General features: G+C 37.2%; 1 protein-coding gene across 4 annotated transcripts in view; it reads right to left on the reverse strand.

Moving 5' to 3' along the window:
* The window catches only part of ARMC8 (armadillo repeat containing 8), a 106,047-nt gene that overhangs the window by 22,793 nt on the left and 62,772 nt on the right, over positions 1–20,482 (reverse strand). For 3 of the 4 annotated variants that reach the window (XM_076005207.1, XM_012787739.2, XM_012787741.2), the window contains 4 exons: positions 8,196–8,278; positions 7,803–7,884; positions 3,601–3,687; positions 1,257–1,349 (listed from right to left, as the gene is read on the reverse strand). In XM_076005207.1, coding sequence (XP_075861322.1) covers positions 1,257–1,349; positions 3,601–3,687; positions 7,803–7,884; positions 8,196–8,278 — 345 coding nt within the window. The remainder of the gene's footprint in view (positions 1–1,256; positions 1,350–3,600; positions 3,688–7,802; positions 7,885–8,195; positions 8,279–20,482) is intronic. The other variant, XM_012787743.2, reaches the window with a different exon arrangement.

Genomic DNA, 20,482 nt, shown 5'->3' on the forward strand with positions numbered 1-20,482 from the left:
AAAAAAAAAAAATTAAGTCCTGGGAAAAGAGTCTCAAGAAAGAGAAGTGCTAAAAGCCATGCAAAGTTAAGGAGAAAAATAACTATAAAACTACTGTATTTAGTACTTTCTTAGAAGATGATTATTTCTGTCCGGAAGTTCATACAAAAATAGAGCAGATATAGCATGGGAGAAGAGTATAGGCTTGACAGGTTTAGAACCCATATTCTATTATTAGCTGTGAGGCCTTCACCCTCATAATTCATTTGCCCTCCCTGAGTCTTTGTTTTCCACTTGTAAGGTAGATATGGACCAATATAACTTAAAGTAATATTAGAGAATTAGAGATAACAAATATAAAAGACCTAACTTAGTGTCTGGTACACGGACACTAATTTGACACCATAAATACTATAATTATATTTTAAAAATCCATGTAGGGTTACTTCACTTTCAATTTCAATAGATTTATTATAATAATCTTAAGGAAAAATGGTTCCCTGACCCCACAGTTATAAAGTTCTAGAATCTAGATTATTATAAATTATTTACTAGAAACTGTGAAAAAATTAAGTGTTATGTACCAATTCTATTACCTTCAGTAAGTTATCTAATCATTCTTCAAAAAATGGTAAGTGTGTGAGGTAATACATGCCAATAAAAGAAATAATCATTCTATGCCTTAGTTTGCTCATCTGTAAAGTATGATTTTATGTAATCATACTTTATGTAAATTGTAACATGTAAAAAATATTCCCTATCTTATTCATAGAGTTGCGCTAAAAAGCAAAGGAGATATGAAAGTGCTTTGTAAAGTAGGGAGCTCTATTCAAAAATACCAATATGTTCATGATGAGGAAAATTTGTTTTCCCAAAATTAGATATATCAAGTTTCAACACCTGTTCACTTTTCTTAATAATAAATAGGAGAACTGAGGCATACAGCAGCCAAGCAACTTGCCTATAGTTAAATCTGAAAGCTGAATACTAAGTCTTCTCTGCTGTCCCCAAACCCTGGTCTGCAGCCTATTAGTGACCAGGCACAGTAGAGCAGCCCCCTCCACCCCGCCCATCCTGGAAAAATTGTCTTCCATGAAACCTGTCCTTGGAGCCAAAAAGGTTGGGGACTGCTGTTCTAGGTCCTAAGTCATTAGGAAACTTGGCCAAAATAGCAGGATTTACAAAAAAGAAAATTCCAGATATTGCAAATATTTCTAACTTTGAAATAGCTCTATTATCTTTATAAATTATGACATATGTAAAGGGGTGAAACATACCATTAAAGCCCAAATTCCATTCACTCGTAAAGCGGGATTTTCACTCTGGGTTAATCCACACAGTAGTTCTACGGCTCCTGACTCTAAAATTGGCTGTCATTGGAAAGAAAAACAATACAGTGTTAAAGCCAGGTTTGCAGACCAAACATGTATACACCCTAAAGCACTTTGCCTAAGATTTCTTCCTCACTCTTATGCAATTCTAAGCAATTTTCATAAGCAGGGTGTTATGCAGTCATAAAAATCACCTTGAAAAGGGCAAGGACAATTATTCTCTCACAAAGCAAAAATACAAAACAAAAACCCAAAACTGAAATAAAACTCTGCCATTTCCTATCACACGTACCCTTATGAGCACATTACCTACCTCCCAACTCTCATTCTCACCATCCTCTAAGACTGTGCCACTCTCTGTTTTGTTTATGCATGTATCTTGTGTGTTGCTTACAGACTGTGACTATGAAGCAATATAGTTGGTGTTTAGGAAAGAAATATAAGGGAACTTAGATAACCAAATTACCTCCTTCCAAACTGTCAATCCTATTCCAAACATGCAGCAAAATTGATCTTTTATGATTATTTTCAGGACTACTTGTCAATCATACAAGTAAGACAGTTTTGTACTTTTACAGTCATGCCACATTTTATACCTAAAATATGTGCTTTACAATTACTTTATTTATGATACTTTACTGAAAATGGGTTTTGGCAATTTCTAAAGAAAATCTGAACCTTTGAAGGTTAAGATTTACCATCACCAATGAATGCCTAAAGGCCATCTGTAGAGTGGATTCTAGAAATGTCATTAGCAATTTAGATCTATATACCTAGAAAAGGGAAGTGCTTTTTAAGATGACATTTTTGTAAAGGGGTACACATTTCTCTACTTGTACAAATTATGTTTTTTTAACTTTTTATTTTGAAATAAGTTCAAACTTCTAAAGTAGCAAGAATACAAGGAACTCCCATATATTCTTTTCTCAGATCCATCATTTTTTATTATTTTGTCCTAGCTGCTTTATCATCTCTTTTATTCTATATCCACATCATTTATTTTTTTGAACCATCATCTGAAAGTGCATACATCATACCCCTTTACCCTTAATACTTCAATATATATTTCCCAAGAATATGGATATTCTCTTAGATAACCACAATACAGTTCCAAATTCAGAAAAGGTAACATTGAATTAGAACAATAGTTTTATTAAATCTATAGTCCATATTTCAATTTTGTTACTTGGTCCAAAAAATGTTCTTTATAGCATTTCCCTTTCAATTCAGAATCCAGTTTATTTTTAATATAAAAAACTAATCATATTAGCAAGTTTCTAACCAAATCCTAAATATTCTGAAGGTAGACCTAAACCAACATAAAGCTGTTCGGGATGATTGATGGTGGTGCACTGTCTGTGAACACATTATCATCAGGCCAAGACTGCACTCAGGGTAGAGAAAAGATGGAAGCTCTGTTCAGAGAAACAGTCAGTCTCTCCCCATTGGTTCAAAGAGTTTTGCTTGTTGAATAACTGTCTTAGAACCTCCACCTTGTTAATACTACCTTTCTAATCACAGCCAAAGTCTACAGGTGTTACAATGTAGAAAATAAATTCAACAAAAATGGGACTACTAAATGTACAATAAGCTTGAGTTCATGATTGAGCAGATCAGAGATGTAACATAACAAAACTAACTTTATAAGGTTCCCCCATCCTTCATTGAAATTTGTTTTAGTCTTCCCTATTAAAAACAATACATGCCCTTTTTGTTACATAGATATATTTTTTTAAAAACTCAAACAACAATACATGTAGAAAGTGGGGGAAGAATCTCCACATTTAGTCCCTCCCCAAATAACTGCCATTAACCCTTTACACTCGGATGGCGAGAGTGGATAATGAGAAAAAAGCAAGCGAGTGCAAAGGGTTAAACATTAAAAGGGTTAAACATTAAAAGATTATTTTCTGGTAACAGTAGTTACCTTCCTGAAATGATTTAAAATCCTCGTTTACAAAATTTAGTCTTAATTTATTCTTTAAATATAGTTTCAAAATATTCTATAATTTGTGAGAAAAATTATTTCTTACATTTGTAGTTTCAGGCAGTTTAGACTGACTTTAAGCTGTAATATCTTTTAAATAAGCTGAATATGCTAGGAAGCATAAAAAGAATGGAAAATAACCATATTTAAAATTAATGACTTATACCCCCCCAACCAAATTAAACAATTCATAAGTGTTTTTTTAAACCCAATCCACAATTTCAATGTCAACTACTGTAAAAAGTATTTGACTAAGCTCTAGATGGACTGGACAAAGCCTAGGAAAAGAAAATCAATACTAACCTCTTTGCTTGGAGAAAATTCAAGAAGAAGATTACATAACATAGAAGATGCTACCACTAGGATTTCATCTGGTGCATTCTGTAAAACCTATGGAATTAAAAAGGAGATACTATTAATGGTTTGAAATCATGAAGATGAGATCATAAAATTACTAGATAAAAACAAAAACAATTATCTTTCAACCTGATTTCTCATATTGGAGAGAAGGTTAGGAAAGATCCACTTGATACTGTATCAGACTTTACCTAGTGCTATAATTATGACTGACAAAGGCCTTCATATCTATCTTGCTTGGAGAAGCTGCAGCTTCACTGGGGGTTGTTAAAAAGAGGAGACAGATATAAATCAGGGAAAGAGTACTCTATATGAAAAGGATGAAGACAACAGGACTGATTTGGGACAAGCTAGCTCATTCTCTTCCATGAAATCAGCCCACTTATGAATTTACAGAATTGCCCTAGACCTTGGCTTTTTGATGTGTCTTTAGAAGGGCTTTTTTAGCCAGGAGGATTGATGGATCAAGCTACTGCACAGGCAAGGCAATGTGGAAGACAGGTTCTCAGGACTGGAATCACACAAACCTGGCTCCAACCCTGACTCCTCCACTAACTAGATGCGTGAACCTGAGCACATTTCTTAACCTGAGTCTGCATTTCTTTCCTCATTTATAAACTGAGAAAAATAACACCTCCTTGATGGAACTATCTAGGATTAAAAGTGACATGGTGAATAACAAAGGAAGCACCATGGCAGTGAAATGAAAAACAAAGACCGCTTGGATGCAAATTTCAGCTCAACAACTAAAGAGGTAAATGAATTCCTCAGCTATAAAATGGGAAAAATAGTACCTGCCTCATAGGATTGTTGTGAGAATTAATATATAAAAAGATTTTTCAATAGTAACTGGAACACAGTAATAGCTATATAAGTAAGGTTTCAAAAAAGATTATTTACAGCCATAATTGCTGTTGTTATCAGGCATAGTATCAGACACATAACAGGTATACAGCACATGAATTGCCATGGATTTTTGCTGAACTCAGAAGACAACACAGCATGATAACAAATGTTAGTTGCTATTAGCTATTATCAGAACCTGTCCTTTCTAGGTTCTGAGAGATAAGGCTTCAAAACACCATTACTTATATGCCATAACCATTTCAACTAAATCCTCTGCATTCAGGATCAGATCAGACTCAGGCTTATGATCCTAAAAGGAGTCCTAGGAGCTTTAGTTATGCAAACCGGAAATGGTTAATCAGAAAAAAATTTCAGAGTTATATTTGCTTTCCTCAGCTAAACCGGGTCTAAAGTTCCTAAGCTAAGAATAAGCAAGAATTATAAAGCAGAAGCAGTGCTCCTAAAATATTGTGTTTTAACTTTCCTGTGAATTGTTAGTTAGCTGATAAAGATCAAATCTCACATAGTCCCATGTTGATCTGTGTCTGCCACCATCTCCTGTTTGCCCTTCCCTTACCTTGCCCTTCCTATAGGTACATATCTACTCAAGCTTTAAATTGGCCTAGCCCTTCCTGTCAGAAGTTATTCTATCCTCTTCTGAGCTCCCATTGCCACTGTCTGTGACTTTTTTTAGATCCTTATGACTATCAACCATTGAAATTCTTTATGTAGTTATGTCAACCTCCCCTTTTATTAATAGAGTTAAGATTCTGGAAGAAATAATCTATGTATCTATGGAATTTAAACTGACCTGTAACAACCCAATGGTAATGCACAAATTGGGTGCTCAATAAATGTTTATAGAAGAAATAATCATTTTCCAAAATTATACTACTTAGAATCATTGGCTGAAATAAATGAATGCCTACCATGTCTTTAAAAAGTTGTTTTGGTTGACATGATTTATTTTTTAAAATACTTATTGTTTTACAGAGATTCATTTGTTTTTATCAAGTTTTATTTTCAAATTAGATAATATGTAATGATAAACTAGAACAGATGAGATGGTATGAACTTTTAAAAGTATTTATCAATGCAATGTAACATGTGAAATTCAGAAGTTGACAGCTAACACTGACCAGATAGAATTTCACCAAGATAGGAACAAAAAATAATCATAAATAAAAATTTTAATTAAAATCAAATGCAATTTGCTCTCCTGCAGTTTGCTAATCAACAATTAAAACCATGGAAAAGCAAAAGGGGGAAAAACCAATAGTTATGCAAACAGCCTCTGAACTAGGAACCAAAAAGTATGTGAAGTAAATTACCAGTTTACTTCCAAGCTTTTACTACTATACTTCCACTGTGTAACAACATCGTAGTTTGACAGTAATTTACCCCCATGTAAATTACCCCAAGTAAACAAAACCCTTCCAGATTGCTCACCAGACCTTTCCCCAGGAGAACTTGATAGAAACCACATGTTGTTCTGATTTGAATGACAGAGGGGTACTGAGCTAAGCAATAAGGGAAAATGACTCTGGATGAAAAGGAGTTTGGGAAGCAGGAGAGCACTTAAAATTTTTTTGAAAGGATAATCAATAAATCAAGATCAAGTTGCTATGGAAAAGGTGCAATCTAAGAACAAGAAAGAGTGTGAACAGTAAAAGAAAACACCACTTAACTGAAGGGATCCTTAAAAAATCCAGAAATGCCAAATCAGGTCCCCATGGTTTTGGATAAGGGATTGTGGACCTGAAATGGACTTTTGTTGGTGGGAGCTGAGCTGCTGTCTTCTAAGTGTGGAAAAGCACTGATATTGTGGTTTTCGGACAATGAAGTAAATAACCATTCTGAGATTTGGGGCTCTTAATGAGGTTCAGGAAGCAAAACACTACCAGGGAATGAGGCATATTCAAAAAAGCTGACATACATCCAACAGGGTGAAACTCAGGAAGTGTGCCAATGGATGGAAATGGGTCAAGTTAAATGTCACACGCTGCTTAGGTAGGCCCACTGGAAAGGAGAAATTGAAGAAACTTATACTGTCTTAACAAGCCTCACAAGGCCACATCACAATACTCTTTTAGACTAGAAAACCTCTTGGTGTACCTCTGACAGCTCCTGAATAGTGAATCATATACCCCAACCCATCATTCCTTTCACTGAAGCATCTATCTCTAGGGTTCACACTGTCTTTCCTAATCCACTTCTACTGTCTTATTTCAGGATTTCAACACACAAATCACATAATCTGCCATGAAATGAACTTCCCCATGAGATGAACCACTCAGCATGTCAATTCCCAGGGCCTATGGTACTGTTGGTCCTTCCTTGTCCACTGGTAAGTCTCACTGTATCTCACACCTTTCATATGGTCATAAAAGTATCCTTGCTATTCCCTACACACATAATACATAATGAATGTATCTTTTCATGCTATTTCTCTCCCTGAAAAATCTTCCTGTCCTGTTTTGCTTTTGCCTGTAAAGCCCATTTTATATTCTTCCTGTCTGAAGCCTGTCCTATTTCTGCCACACTGATGCCCATACTCTAACTTGAAGCTTTTAGTTGAGGGCAAGAGCTCTGTAGTAAAATTTTGAGGTAGCTCACTGTGCCTGGAGGCTTTGCTTAGCACATAATAGGTACTTAAAAACAAAACAAAACAACAAAAACCTAAATGAACAAAAACTCTGTTAACTAACTGCAGGGTATATGATACCTTAAGGAAAAGAAAAGATAGATCCAAGACCAAGTTGACCTGTGGTTTTGTAATATATCAGGGGGATAACATTAGTAGCAACCTTATACATACTCTAAGTCTTGATTCAGATTAATTTGCCCTGAACTTTTTTTGGGGAATTGGGGGACACTGAAGAGAAGACCTAACACCAAAAATGTTATGCTAAAAAATATCCAGGGATTGCCAAAAGACTAACAACAAAATGTTATATTTGTAAATGACTGATTCTTTCCTTTTTATAACTAAAATTCCAAAGACAACTCTAGATATAAGGTTAAGGTGTAATACTGAACACAGAGAGAGATCAGATGAGTACTAAAAGCCTTAGTTAATAAAAGAAAATTAGGCCTGCAATTCCCCTTCACACATGAGATGCTAACCTCAGAAACATAGTCTATGGATTTCTAGATGCTTAGAACATCAGATTTGAGGAGATAAATGTTCAAAATGCTCTACACAAAATTTAGACTACCTCAACCCAGGTAGTGGCTGTCAGCTAGCTCAACTTCCTCAACTCTGTGTGTATGGCTATAACTTGCTGACCCTTTCTTCTTACCTTCATTAAAGGTTTCCATACAGCGTGATCCTGGAAACTGGTTCGAAGCTGCTGCACAGATCTGGATAAACTGTGCAAACATCTACAAAGGATAATCAAAATTAGCTTCTAAAGAAGCCAAAACTTTCACTTTTCAAACAAACTGCTTGGCATTTCATAATTACTAATGTACCTTCAAGTATATCTACAGACATTGTTAAGTCAATTACATCAGATCACTTCTTGGGGTTTGGAGGCCAGGCTCTCTGTTAGATAATGTTACACACTGTATGAATACTCCTGAACATACTTTTGAGTAATGTTTGGATTCTGTGCTTACTCGGTGAAGGACCGGAAAGGAAACAGGTTAAACACACGGCAAAGGACTTTATTCAGACCATTTAAAGCTCATACCTGACGGCAGCTAACCGCACCTTGACACTAGACTCAGACAAGCCAGTCACAATTCGGTCCATCATATTTTCAGTCTCAATGATCTGGAGAAAAAGGTTAATGCTGCATAAATAACAACATGAAGGTGACAAACTTCACTGCTTGTAAATGCAAGTATGTTAATGACCATTAAAAGTTTAATGTTGTTTTGGCAAGAGTTTTTACCTCTTGAACAATCATCTGCAGTAGGGGCGGACAGCTCATCAGAAAGGTAGGCCTAGGCCACTAACCTGCCAGGCTGAATGACACGTATAAGGGGCAGGTTATATTTCTTTATTTTTAAAGACATTTAAAATAAAAATTAAATGGCATTAAGTATTGCAAAGGATTGAATAAATAATCATGAGAAAAAGTAAAAGAAATAAATGAAAACTCATTGGACAGGTTCCTGCCACAGTGAAATTCTAAAGAAATCATAGTTCACACTCAGCCCTCATCAAATGAATTCTGTGGGTTTCTGACAGAGCCACCCTGTGGCTACTTTCTTACCAAGCAATTAAAACTAAATTAAATATTTAGAAAAACCTTGCCATTTTTCACTATAGAACCAAGTCCTGCTACATGTAAGCACTATGATCATGAAGCTTTATTGTTGTAACTTAAAAATAAGATGGCCTGTAATGTCCTTTCATTAAGTAATGTCTAGATACAAAATAAACAGTGTAAAGGAAATTAAGTTTGACTTGTATGGGCCTATGGAAAAATAGCCTTTTCATGTTAGAATAAAATGGTAATGGAATCATAACACAATGTTAAGAAAAACAACTAATATTTGGTGAGTTCTTCTATGTGCCAGGCATTGTGCTAAGCATTGTATGTTATCTCACTCTTTTGTAGGCAGTATTCTAGATAATACAGAGCTTTCTGGAAACACAGAGCTAGAATCCAGGCATCAGACTCCAGAGTCCACATGCTTAGCCATACTTGCAATACAGCTCTGGTTAAAGCAGTAGTCTTGTACTCATCAGGAAGTTCCCAGTATGGGGAACTCATTAATGGGAGTCATTATTCTCACCAAGGAGAACACCTGGACCAATACATCTTAACGCCAGCGTCACAGAAGAATGAACTGGGGAGCTTTTTAAAAAAAATCCTTATGTCCAGGCCACACAGAAAACTAATTCAATTAGGTTTCTCCAGGGTGGGGCCCAGGCACCTGTACATTTTAAAGAAGTTCCTCAGGTGAGGCCAGGGTGAAGCCAAGGTTGAAGATCACTGATCTAGAGTAAAACGAGGTTTCGGAAGGCTGACCTCAGAACATGTAAGGTAAGAAATCTCAGGATGTTCTAGCCAAACAGGAAAAGAGAAGATATAGTTGAAATTAACAGTGACCAGAGAGAAGAATATCAACTGTTAAGAATAGGGAACCACACTTTTGCTGTGGGTTAAGAACGGTAATTTTTATATAGTGTTTTATAGTTTCCAAAGTGGCCAAAGAAGATTCATATATTGATTGACCTAATCCTCCTTACTTTTATGCACACCTACTTTCTGCCCTTATCATCACCTCTGTCCACGAAACTCCTCCCTTTCTCAGTCTACCTACTCTTTTTACCACTCCTATACCTTTTTCCCCTGACAAGGACGTCCTTACTTAGACTCTCTACTAAGTAGACAGATTCCCTTTTCTCACTGTCCTCCCACCACTTAACTATTCCTGCTCCAGATTACAAGCTGCTGATGTTGTAGTAGAAAAACCACCAAATCTGGCTGACTATTCTCTCCAGTGTAAGCCACCCCTCCTCAACGGGACCCTCACTGCTGGTACACCAGCCTTGTCCACCTATAAGAGATGCTCATATTCTTCATGGTGGCTAACTCCTACTTAAAATTCTTCCTACCTCCCTCATACTTTCCACCCCTCTGAGCTCTTCTCATCTTTGTAGGGACCTTACTTGCATTCTGGGATTTAAGTTGTCAACTTCCCATTTCTTACTGAGATGTCTCCATAATTTCACCATTTTCTTCACTCTCCTTATGCTGAGGTTGGATACTTTAAGCCCAAAGCTCTTCTACCTTCATCCCAAACTACCTCCCCATACCTTTCTTGCAGGTTTACTCTGCTCCACCCCATTGGATCCTTCCCTCAACTTGCCCCACCTCCCACTCATTTAAAAGATATGAGTGCCCAAACTTTAACCTCTTGAAACTATAGTCCTCTCTTCCCTTCCCATCCTTAAATGGGCACGTGTCTATTGAAGGCTCTGTCCATATCTTACTCTACACATAAATAATGCTGTGACTTCAAAACTAGTTTGGTATGGTAATTTCCTAATCTAAAATTCTGTCCTAGGGTTCTTTCCTGACCTCCAACTCCGTATTTCTGACTGCCTAATAAACATAATCTTATTAGAAAGTTCACTGGAACTTCCAACTGATTATGTCCCATACTATGTTTATCCCTCCACCCCTGATCCCTCACCAAAGCCCTGGTCAAACTCCCTTGTTCTCTGTATTCTTCTGTCTCTGCTAATGATGTTAACATTTTCCCAGCCACCCAGACACTAAATCTGCACCAAATCTGACTCCAATTCTTCTTCAACAACAAAAACACAAGTAATTTCCTTCATACTATACCTTATATTCATCCCATCATCATTCTTACTCCGTTAAACTAGTTGGGACCTTATCACTATTTCTTTGGGGCTAACAGTAATGTGTTTTCCAAGTTACCTAATCTTTTGTGCTATACAAAGACTGGCTGGCTGATGGGCTGCTTCAGTCAAGCACTAGTCACTGGTTTTGATAAACAAACAAGGCTAAATCAAGACCCTTCAGCATGGGAAGGACACTAAAACCTGGGGCAAAAGTCTCAGACACTGGAGGGCTAGAAGGTGATGCCTAACAGTTCCTGGTAGTTTGGAAAATTATTTTGACTTAGGAATGAGGAGTAATAACTTGGGACAAACAGCTGCCTATACTGGATATAGATACATTATCAGAGGACCAGATACATTATCAGATGGTGGTGGTGGTAGGGGTATGGATGGACAGAACACATGTTTACTCTCCAAGAAGAACTGAGAAATAGGCCGGGTGTGGTGGCTCACTCCTATAATCCTAGCACTCTGGGAGGCTGAGGCGGGAGGATTGCTCAAGGTCAGGAGTTCAAAACCAGTCTAAGCAAGAGACCCCGTTTCTACTAAAAATAGAAACAAATTAATTGTCCAACTAAAAATATATAGAAAAAATTAGCTGGGCATGGTAGCTCATGCTTCTCGGGAGGATGAGGCAGAAAGATTGCTTTAGCCCAGGAGTTTTAAGGTTGCTGTGAGCTAGGCTGATGCCACAGCACTCTAGCCTGGGCAACAGAGCGAGACTCTGTCTCAAAAAAAAAAAAAAAAAGAGAAATACTATTAATGCTGGCTCCAGGTGCTTGCCCTGGTCTTGGGTAAGCCTTGGAAAAGGATTCTGGATAATGTTTCCTGGCCACATTGAACCAAAGATGTAAATCTACCAAAGGACAGGATCAGTGTACCAATCATGTAGGCATTTAATAAAGTATTATCTCAGTATAGCCACAGGTCACAAACCCCTGAAATTACTTATCACCATGAAGAATCCTAATTCTATATAAGAGATGGGACAGAAGATTCTACAAGCTTATTATGGGCTGAAGTCTAGACTGTGGCCCCTTCCCATAGTTAGTAAAGCTGACATCTAAGAACCTTGAGAGAGGGAATAAGGTGGTGATCAGAAATAAAATGAATGGGTAGTCAACCTACTTGGTGAAGCAGGGGTACAGAACATTATGGAGTACAGTTGCTATATAATCTTGAGCAACTCACTTTACCTCTTGGGCCTTCAGTAAAATGAGGGGATATAGCAATGATTATTTTACCTCCCATCCTTTGCAATCAACAGATAACAAAGATCATATTAGTCTGTCTGGACAAAACTATCATGTTGTTCAGAGGCAATGTGGGGAGCAAAGTAGGTGAGAAGAGACTGGAGATGCCGCATGTCTAGTTAGTATCAAAATCAGGAAGAAGGCAAGGAAGGGCAAAAAGGGCAAAACGCCTATTTGCATTCCCAGGTTTATGTGTTTAGCAAATAAATATCTGAGAGTCCACTGAGTACCACACATGGTTTTAAAACTTGAAGATACAATAGTGAGGGAGAAAAAGTACTTGTTCCCACCAAACTCACAGTGTTGAATAAGCGAGTACCATTAGCTTTTGGAGGGCTATGAAGCTTGATTTTATGGCAGCAAGAGCACCATAGAAATGACAGGGGCCAAGGGGCCAAAAGAGTGAAACAAGCATCTACAAGGGGAAGGTAGGAAAGGCACCCATTCTCAAGAATGGGAGTTTAACTATCAATTGGGAAATGGTCATTAATGACCTCAGAGGACATCTAGGCTCAAGCTAGGGGATAGCTGAGAAATGTTAGTGCCTAGTCACTAATATCAGAGTGTGGCTTTGTGTTTTCCCTTAAATTTTCTAGAGGTGTGTGGTGCCTGATACTTTATGGATGGAGTATAGCTATAAGGTGGCTGGTAAACCCTTCCCAAGAAGGCCATCTCAAGATATAAAACAATAAGACAATCTGGAGGTATCTTCCCTTCAAACACAAGTTGACCCTTCTTAAACCAGAGTCTATTAGAATGTCTATAGTAGGACACCTGGATTTGTGACTGAACTTGTTACGGAGCGACTTCAGTAACCCTGCTAGGGTTCTAGAAACATATTACTTGAATTTCTGGTCTACCTTCTCCATTAAGATATCAGTCTGGGAGTGAGAGGGTAAAAATAAAAGAATGTAAATCTAGGATTTCAATCCAAAAGGGTATCCTGAGGCCGTGTAAATGAACAACATGACCTAACCAAAGTCTTGCAGCCTTGAGGCACCTGTGCATGGATAAAAAGGACATTACAGTGAACACACTGACCAAAATGAGAATAAAAATGTGATTAAAGACAGGGAAAGGTTTGGAATTGAGTCCTGAGAAAAAATTTTCAAGTCAGCAGGGAAGAAGCTGGTAGTGGCTGCTGCCACAGCCCTTGACCCATATGAAGGTTTAACAGAGCACCAGATAGCTTTTCAGACATGGGGTTGGAAAGCCAAGAGTAATGAAACATGATCTCCATGGTGCCTTTTAATGACCCCAGTACCGTGCTCCAAAGCCTTGATATGTTGGAGGGTGCCAAATCCTGGCACCCTGCAAAGGCATCTTAGGTCCTTCCAGGATGTAAGAGCAATGCCAAGTGGAGCTGGAAGTTGTTCTGCCTCATGGTTCTTGTTGGAGATTCCTCAGCCATAGCTCAGCAAATATGCCCTGTGGCATAGCTGGTTGGATCTGCTAAAAAAGAAAAAGAAACAGTGCCTTCTGTTACACAGACACTGTGCCTGGCCAGAAGGGGTACTGGTGGTTGATTGAATCCTCAGAGTAGAAGAGGCCATCTCTTTCTCTGCTCCTCTAGGGGCATGGGCTGTAAATTTAACTATAGAATTAAGTCACATAAAAAATGCTGCGTCCTAAACTGATCAAGTTTTAGGTCAATGAACCAGGTGTAGTGCATCTGCTTGCTGGAGTCTTAAGTCTTTATGACTACATGCTTTTGTTAAGCTTTTTGTTTCTGGCATTGCAGCTCTTGCAGGAGTATATAAGGATCTATGAGAACAAGATCTGAGCTCCCTGTCATTGGTACAAGACTCCTATGACCTGTGGGGGAGAGGGGCAGTCAGACTAGAAGATCGTGGGGAAAATGCAGAACTCAGAGAATCCTAAGGTGGTAGTTTATGGTATACATGGGAATACTAACGATTTGAAGATGGGTCTCTGTTACAAGGGAATTTCTCAGTCTTCCATGAGCTCCAGAGCACTAAAACTTAATTGTGGTCAGGAAATAAACCATCCTTTCTTCAGAGCATATGAAGAACTAAAAGAGTCAGAGAAATAATCTTCAAAAAAACCAGAGACCCAACTATTCTTCTTCCACCATGTTCCAGGATGAAACATTCTCTAGGTACTAGTAAAACTTCAGCTTGGACTTTGAACTGTGTTCAAACCTGGTCAAGCAAAATATGTGGAATCTGAAACCAGATAGGTTCTCAGTGGCATCAGCAAACTTCTCCCATAATTTAAATTGGGTGGGCTTGGGGACAAGTGAATGGATGGCAAAGTGGGCATTCTCTTAACATCAATCATGTATGCTAATGTGCACAAAAGCCAGGCCAATACAACTTAATTCCAAATGGGCATTTGTTAAAGGTTCCAGAAAAACTTCTAATGGAATATGAGTAATAACAAAACATAACTAGCCAGAAACAGTTAAAACGTGGAATCAAACTTTGAAAGTCAGAAGAGGCAGCCAGCCATATAAGATCTAAGCGGATAAGGTTTCATGTCCAGAAAGTCTAGTTAAAGCAGGAGGGACTAAGCAGCCAAGCAGGGTGCAGCACAAGGTGGTCAGGAAGAAAGGTAGGTCTAGTAAGGTAAAAAGGATTACATAACACAGACTGGACCTGTTGGGTGTGGAAGGTAATGCTTTAGTCTTGTAAGTGTAAATACAGATGAGTTCCAGGGCACACTTTGATCTTTCCTAACAAGATCACTTATTTAAGGTCTAGCCCTTCACTTAACTTGTCTGTTTTTTTCATGAGATGAGCACTATGAACACAAGGTCTCATGTCAGTGTAGTCAAGAGACTGGTTTTGAAAATGGGGTAGAGGCTGGGGAAGAAAGAGAAGGGTGATGCGGTAACAAAGTAGACACTAGATTGAAATAAGCATATATTAATATAACCAGTTTATCTCAATAGACCGAGTAGAACCAATCAGGGTCTGGAGAGAGACCCATTCCCCAAAATGGAAAACCAATCTTTTCCTAGATTCTAGGAAGTAACAATGTGATTTGATAAGATGACCACAGAATACTTAACTAAAGGACAAGATGCCATATCTATCATGGAAATGTTTGAGCACCTAATATTTATAATTCCCAAGTACATCCTTATACCATTTCTCCTTTATTAAAACAAAGCAAACAAACAAAACAAAAACTTCCAATTGTATATGGTCTTCCATGAATCAAGTAAGGGCAGCTGTAGTGCTTGCTCCTTAAGAGGGAGTTCAGGCCGGGCGCGGTGGCTCACGCCTGTAATCCTAGCTCTCTGGGAGGCCGAGGCGGGCGGATTGCTCAAGGTTGGGAGTTCGAAACCAGCCTGAGCAAGAGCGAGACCCCGTCTCTACTATAAATAGAAAGAAACTAATTGGCCAACTAATATATATAGAAAAAATTAGCCGGGCATGGTGGCGCATGCCTGTAGTCCCAGCTACTTGGGAGGCTGAGACAGAAGGATCACTTGAGCCCAGGAGTTTGAGGTTGCTGTGAGCTAGGCTGACGCCACGGCACTCACTCTAGCCTAGGCAACAAAGCGAGACTCTGTCTCAAAAAAAAAAAAAAAAAAAAAAAAAGAGGGAGTTCAGTTGGGAAACCAATTCTCTTATTGCATTCTTCTGCACAGCATTAATGGCAGCAGGTATAACTGTCTGATAGAGCTAAACACATTTGTGCCTGTTCAGTTTTGAGTTGAATAATGTCAAAATCTAAAGAGGTCTTAGAAATAGTCTCATCTCAAGTCTCTGAAGTTCAGAAAAATTAAGTCACTGCTCTAGGTTCTTTAGGCAAATCCAGGCAGAGCTGGGGCTCCTCTGGATTTTATTTCCAGTGTGAGGTCCTTTCTACTCACTATGCTGTAAAGATGAAATTTTTGCTTAGTCTTAATAACTAAATTGAGGTCTGACTTTGCAAACAGGAAAGAGAATAACTATAAAAGGTTATCATTGCCATAGCAACCACAGACTATATATTGACAATAAAGATTACTATACTACTACTAGGCAAGAGAGGCATCATTAATAAACTCAACTAACAAGGGAGGAAAAAGACATACTTAACTGGACCTCTAATGCAGAAAATGACAGATCAACAACTTGGCTTTGGTTGGGACTGCATATAACAAAGTGTCAGAGAAGATACAAGCCAATGAAGAACAGATAAGCCAAGAAGAAACTGGAAAGAAACCACAAAATTGAATTGCACTGACATTTCAAATTCAATTCCCTTATGATCCGATCTCCATTCTAGAAGCAGGACCTAGCTTCAGCAGATAGTAACCAAATGGAACTAACATTCTACTGTCCTCAGGCCACAAGCCCTGTCCAGCTGTTCTGGATGAGAACCGTAGGCTTTCCCAACCACAATCTATTCTCTGTAGTATTTTCGCTACTGCTCCAATGTAAGATTTTGACATTTTCCTCTAGCAAATATTTTTAAAATCAAGCAGTTTTTACCAAAGGCTCTTTTTCTAGAAGACAAAAAGCTGCTCAGCTTCTCTTAGAACAGATTACTGATCAATATATCATATTCTGGAGTCTTAGTAAACATTTTACAAAGTATTTCTTCTCTTTAATCACTCTTTCATTGCTATCCACTCCTACATTCATACCAAATTTCTCTAACCAAGATCTTGGGTCAAGAGAACAATGTTTGGGAGGCATAGGGTGGGGGGGGGAAGTATATCTTTTTTCAGCCAGAGACCTAAAAAAACTAAAAAAAACAAAAAAAAAAAAAACCCATATCATCAAAGAGATGATCTGCAGTGCCTCCTTTTGGGAGCTGAGAGCAGTATCACTTAAGGAGTGGAGAATAAAGAGGTGGTGTTCTTATGGTGGGCCCACTCTTAAGTTTCTATATTTCTATATTTCATTTTTCTTTTTAAGCCTCTTTAAGTGATATTTTGTAATTTCTACCTCAGGACCTTTTTATTTTCTTAATAGCTGAGAAATTCATTATGTTAAAATGTTTGGAAGAAACATCAGAAGAAAGTTCTAAACTTTTCCATACTTTGGAGGAAATTGGGAGCTTTCTCTTAGATCAACTTCTTTTCCCAAAAACAAAAGTATAAGCATACTATGTCAGAAATACTTATATTGGATAAAAATAGGTCAATGCGTCTATCAAAAAATTTCTATATATATGAGTTAAATTTAAAAAAAAAAGTTCAATTTTTAAAGTTCAATCATTAAGCTTAATGTCAGAATAGAATTAACAGTCACCGAATTACATTCTTTTGTTTTAAGACATAAATAAAACATATACATTATGAATCAAATAACAGAATTAGAAACTTCCCTCCATCTCTTCCTAATTGCCACTCCAAGGACACTCCCCAGGAATTGTGCAACACACAATGGCCCTGTTCAGCCCTTATTCCTCTATATACGTAGCCACATACCTCACAGTCTTTATTACCTTACAGGTTAGCTGGCTAAATGTTCAGGTCTAGACCTACACAATTTACTCAACAGATATAAGTGTAATACCTATGGTATGCCTATGTTATACAAATATAACACCAATGATATAACACCTGCACTTTTATGTAGCTTCCATTCTAGTAACAAACGTTATACTCTGACAGCTATTAAAAGATCGAAGGATTTAAAAAATAGCTTCAAGGTTAAATATAATCTATAAGAAAGCTGTCTATAGAACAAAATGCTGAAATTGTAACTCTATGGCACCATTAATTATGGACACTTCCTCTCTAGAACAATAATTTACAACATGATCACATCTAGTTAGTGCCTTCAGAAAAACATTTCAAATTGATGCAGAAGGAACACAGATATGAAGACCTTCATTCTGTGGATCAAAATTTCTCAAACAATTGATTTTAATATTTTACAAGGTGGTGAGAAACCTTTCAAATAAACTTCTTTATAAGAGATGCACTTTTCCAGACTCATTCAAAATAGGTTATTTAAAAAAAATAGGGTATTTCAATTATAGTCATATCTTAATTGTACCTCGGTGTATCAATCATGGCAGGCTGGCTTTCAATGTGGGCAAAACTTTTTTACACATGAGGCTCTGGAATTACTACACAGCAATTTAGTGTCTTATCTCCCTATTTTAAATTTTAAGCACTCACAAACTACACACCAGTCTTCTGCTTCATTCCTGGGCATACAGGAGATACATCATCAATATCACATGATGAATGGACAAATGGATTAAAGTATCTCATTACCCACTTAATATCAAAAACTATGTAAGAGAAATGACACGTTTTCTGAATTTCATGCTTTGCGACCACTTGGCACAAACGATTATGCCATATACCAAGTTAATTCACAGTATTTTCTTTTCACCCATTTCGGACTAATCACACACTCGTTGGTGAATTTCTTGTCATTCTATATCATATTTAGGTTCTAATAATGGTATTTAACTTTACATGACTAAAGTAATACAATGATTAGAAGCAACAGGCTTCGGAGAGTCAGAGAAACTGAGATAAGATGTAGATTCTATCACTTCCTAGTTGCATGGCCTTGGTCAAACTGCTCATTTACTAACTGCAATAGCTATCTCACAAGGTGGTATGAGTTTGAAGGGAGATAATGTGCTAATGCTTAGCACAAGAGTCCAGCACATAGTGAGTGCTCAACAAATGGTAGTAGTTATATGTTAAATTAAGTTTCCCAAACAGGTTATCTCCTGATCTGTTTCAATTATATGATTTTTGCAAGTGCCCATAACATCCAATGCAATGCTTTTGATGTAGCAAAAGCTTAATAGATATTTACTTAATAAGTAAACTAGATCTTTATTTTTCTCTTGAGCTTGGTGGAAAATCTTATTCAGGCAACTCTGCTAACCAACACACAGATTCCAGTAACATTTCCTATCAAAATCAAAAGCTACAGTTTTTATCCAATTTGTCTAGGAGCTGTCACATGTCAAAATCATTCAAACAAGAGTATCAGCATGTAGGGAAATGGCCAGTGACAATGTTATACCATCAACATCTGATAATAACTTTCTTTAGAAAGAAAACTGGCTTCTCTCTCTCCTGGTGAGAGGTCTATTTCTTTCTACAGTCTAGTACTAAGGGGTATATGCAAAATGTAGTTTTTCACCAAACTTTTTGATAGTTTCTATTTAGCTGTGCAGTATTAGCACAGGGTGGATAAACTTTTTCTGTAAGGGCCAGGCAGTAAATATTTTAGACCCTGTAGGCCATAAGATTCTGTTGCAACTGCTCAACTTGCCATGGTAGTGAAAAACAGCCAAAGGCAAACACATAAACAAAATAACATGGTTTACTGCAATAAAACTTTATGGACACAAATTAGAATTTAATTTCCTTTTCATGTGTCAGGGAATATTATTCTTTTGATTTTCCCCTCAACCATTTAAAAATGCAAAAACCATTCTTATCTTGCAGGCTAGAGAATTATTACATAGGTAAAAGGTATCCACAAGATGTAGTTTGCTGACCTCTGTGCTAGCATTTTAATGGTAGGAAAGAGTGTAGCAGCAATCCTGATTCTTCAACAAAAACTCAATTTTTTCAATGTCTACTTACTCTAGAAATATTTACTCCAAACATTTCCAGGTTGGAAATCCAACTAAGTCACCAATTTTAGCTTTACAGATCTAATACAGATCGTATTTTAGCCCACTTATTGGTTCATAACACATGTGTATCTTTTATTTAGATTATAAACAATAAAACAACCAACCTTTACTTCATACTTTAAAAATAAAGAATTGCACTTCAATGGTTTAAGCAACTACATACCACAAATAGCATAACACTCAATTTATATCTCCATTTAATGAAACTCTGAAACAAAAATTTGTTACTTTCTTTTACAAATACCTCTCTTATGTATATAGCATTATCACTCCCAGGTTTGCTTCTTTCAGTATGCTGAAGGCCAAGGGTCTCAATACTGTGGGTAAGTGGCAAAACCTGGTTCTGTCACAGTTATCCCTTTAAAAATACTTACCATCATGAATCAACATTGCAAGGTTCACTTAAAATTCTTTGGTAGATTAGCTTTAAGAAGATAACTAACAATTTAAGCACAATTTAAGTCAAGGAATTATGAATTCCAAATACATGTGCTGCTATTCAATAGCAGAGCCAAGTCCTGAGGGTGCTACTTATGTGGTACCATGGAAAACCCTTCAAAATATTCAAGGTGTTTGTTTCAATATGCATGCTAAGGCTTAGAAATAATTCTTTGTTATCTGCCTGATTTCATAGCAGAGACAAATACAGAAATTTGATGCTGTGCCTTTTAAATGACCATTTAGAATTATTAAACTTGGCAAAATATTTAAAAATATAAATTTATGGTACATTTATAATGTTACCCAGAAGATCAACTAGTCATAAAATCAAGCTATAACAAATGACAAAAATAGCAAAGTGAATGCTTAGCAA

The sequence above is a fragment of the Microcebus murinus genome, chromosome 1 (assembly GCF_040939455.1).
Source record: "Microcebus murinus isolate Inina chromosome 1, M.murinus_Inina_mat1.0, whole genome shotgun sequence".
Taxonomy (NCBI): domain Eukaryota; kingdom Metazoa; phylum Chordata; class Mammalia; order Primates; family Cheirogaleidae; genus Microcebus; species Microcebus murinus.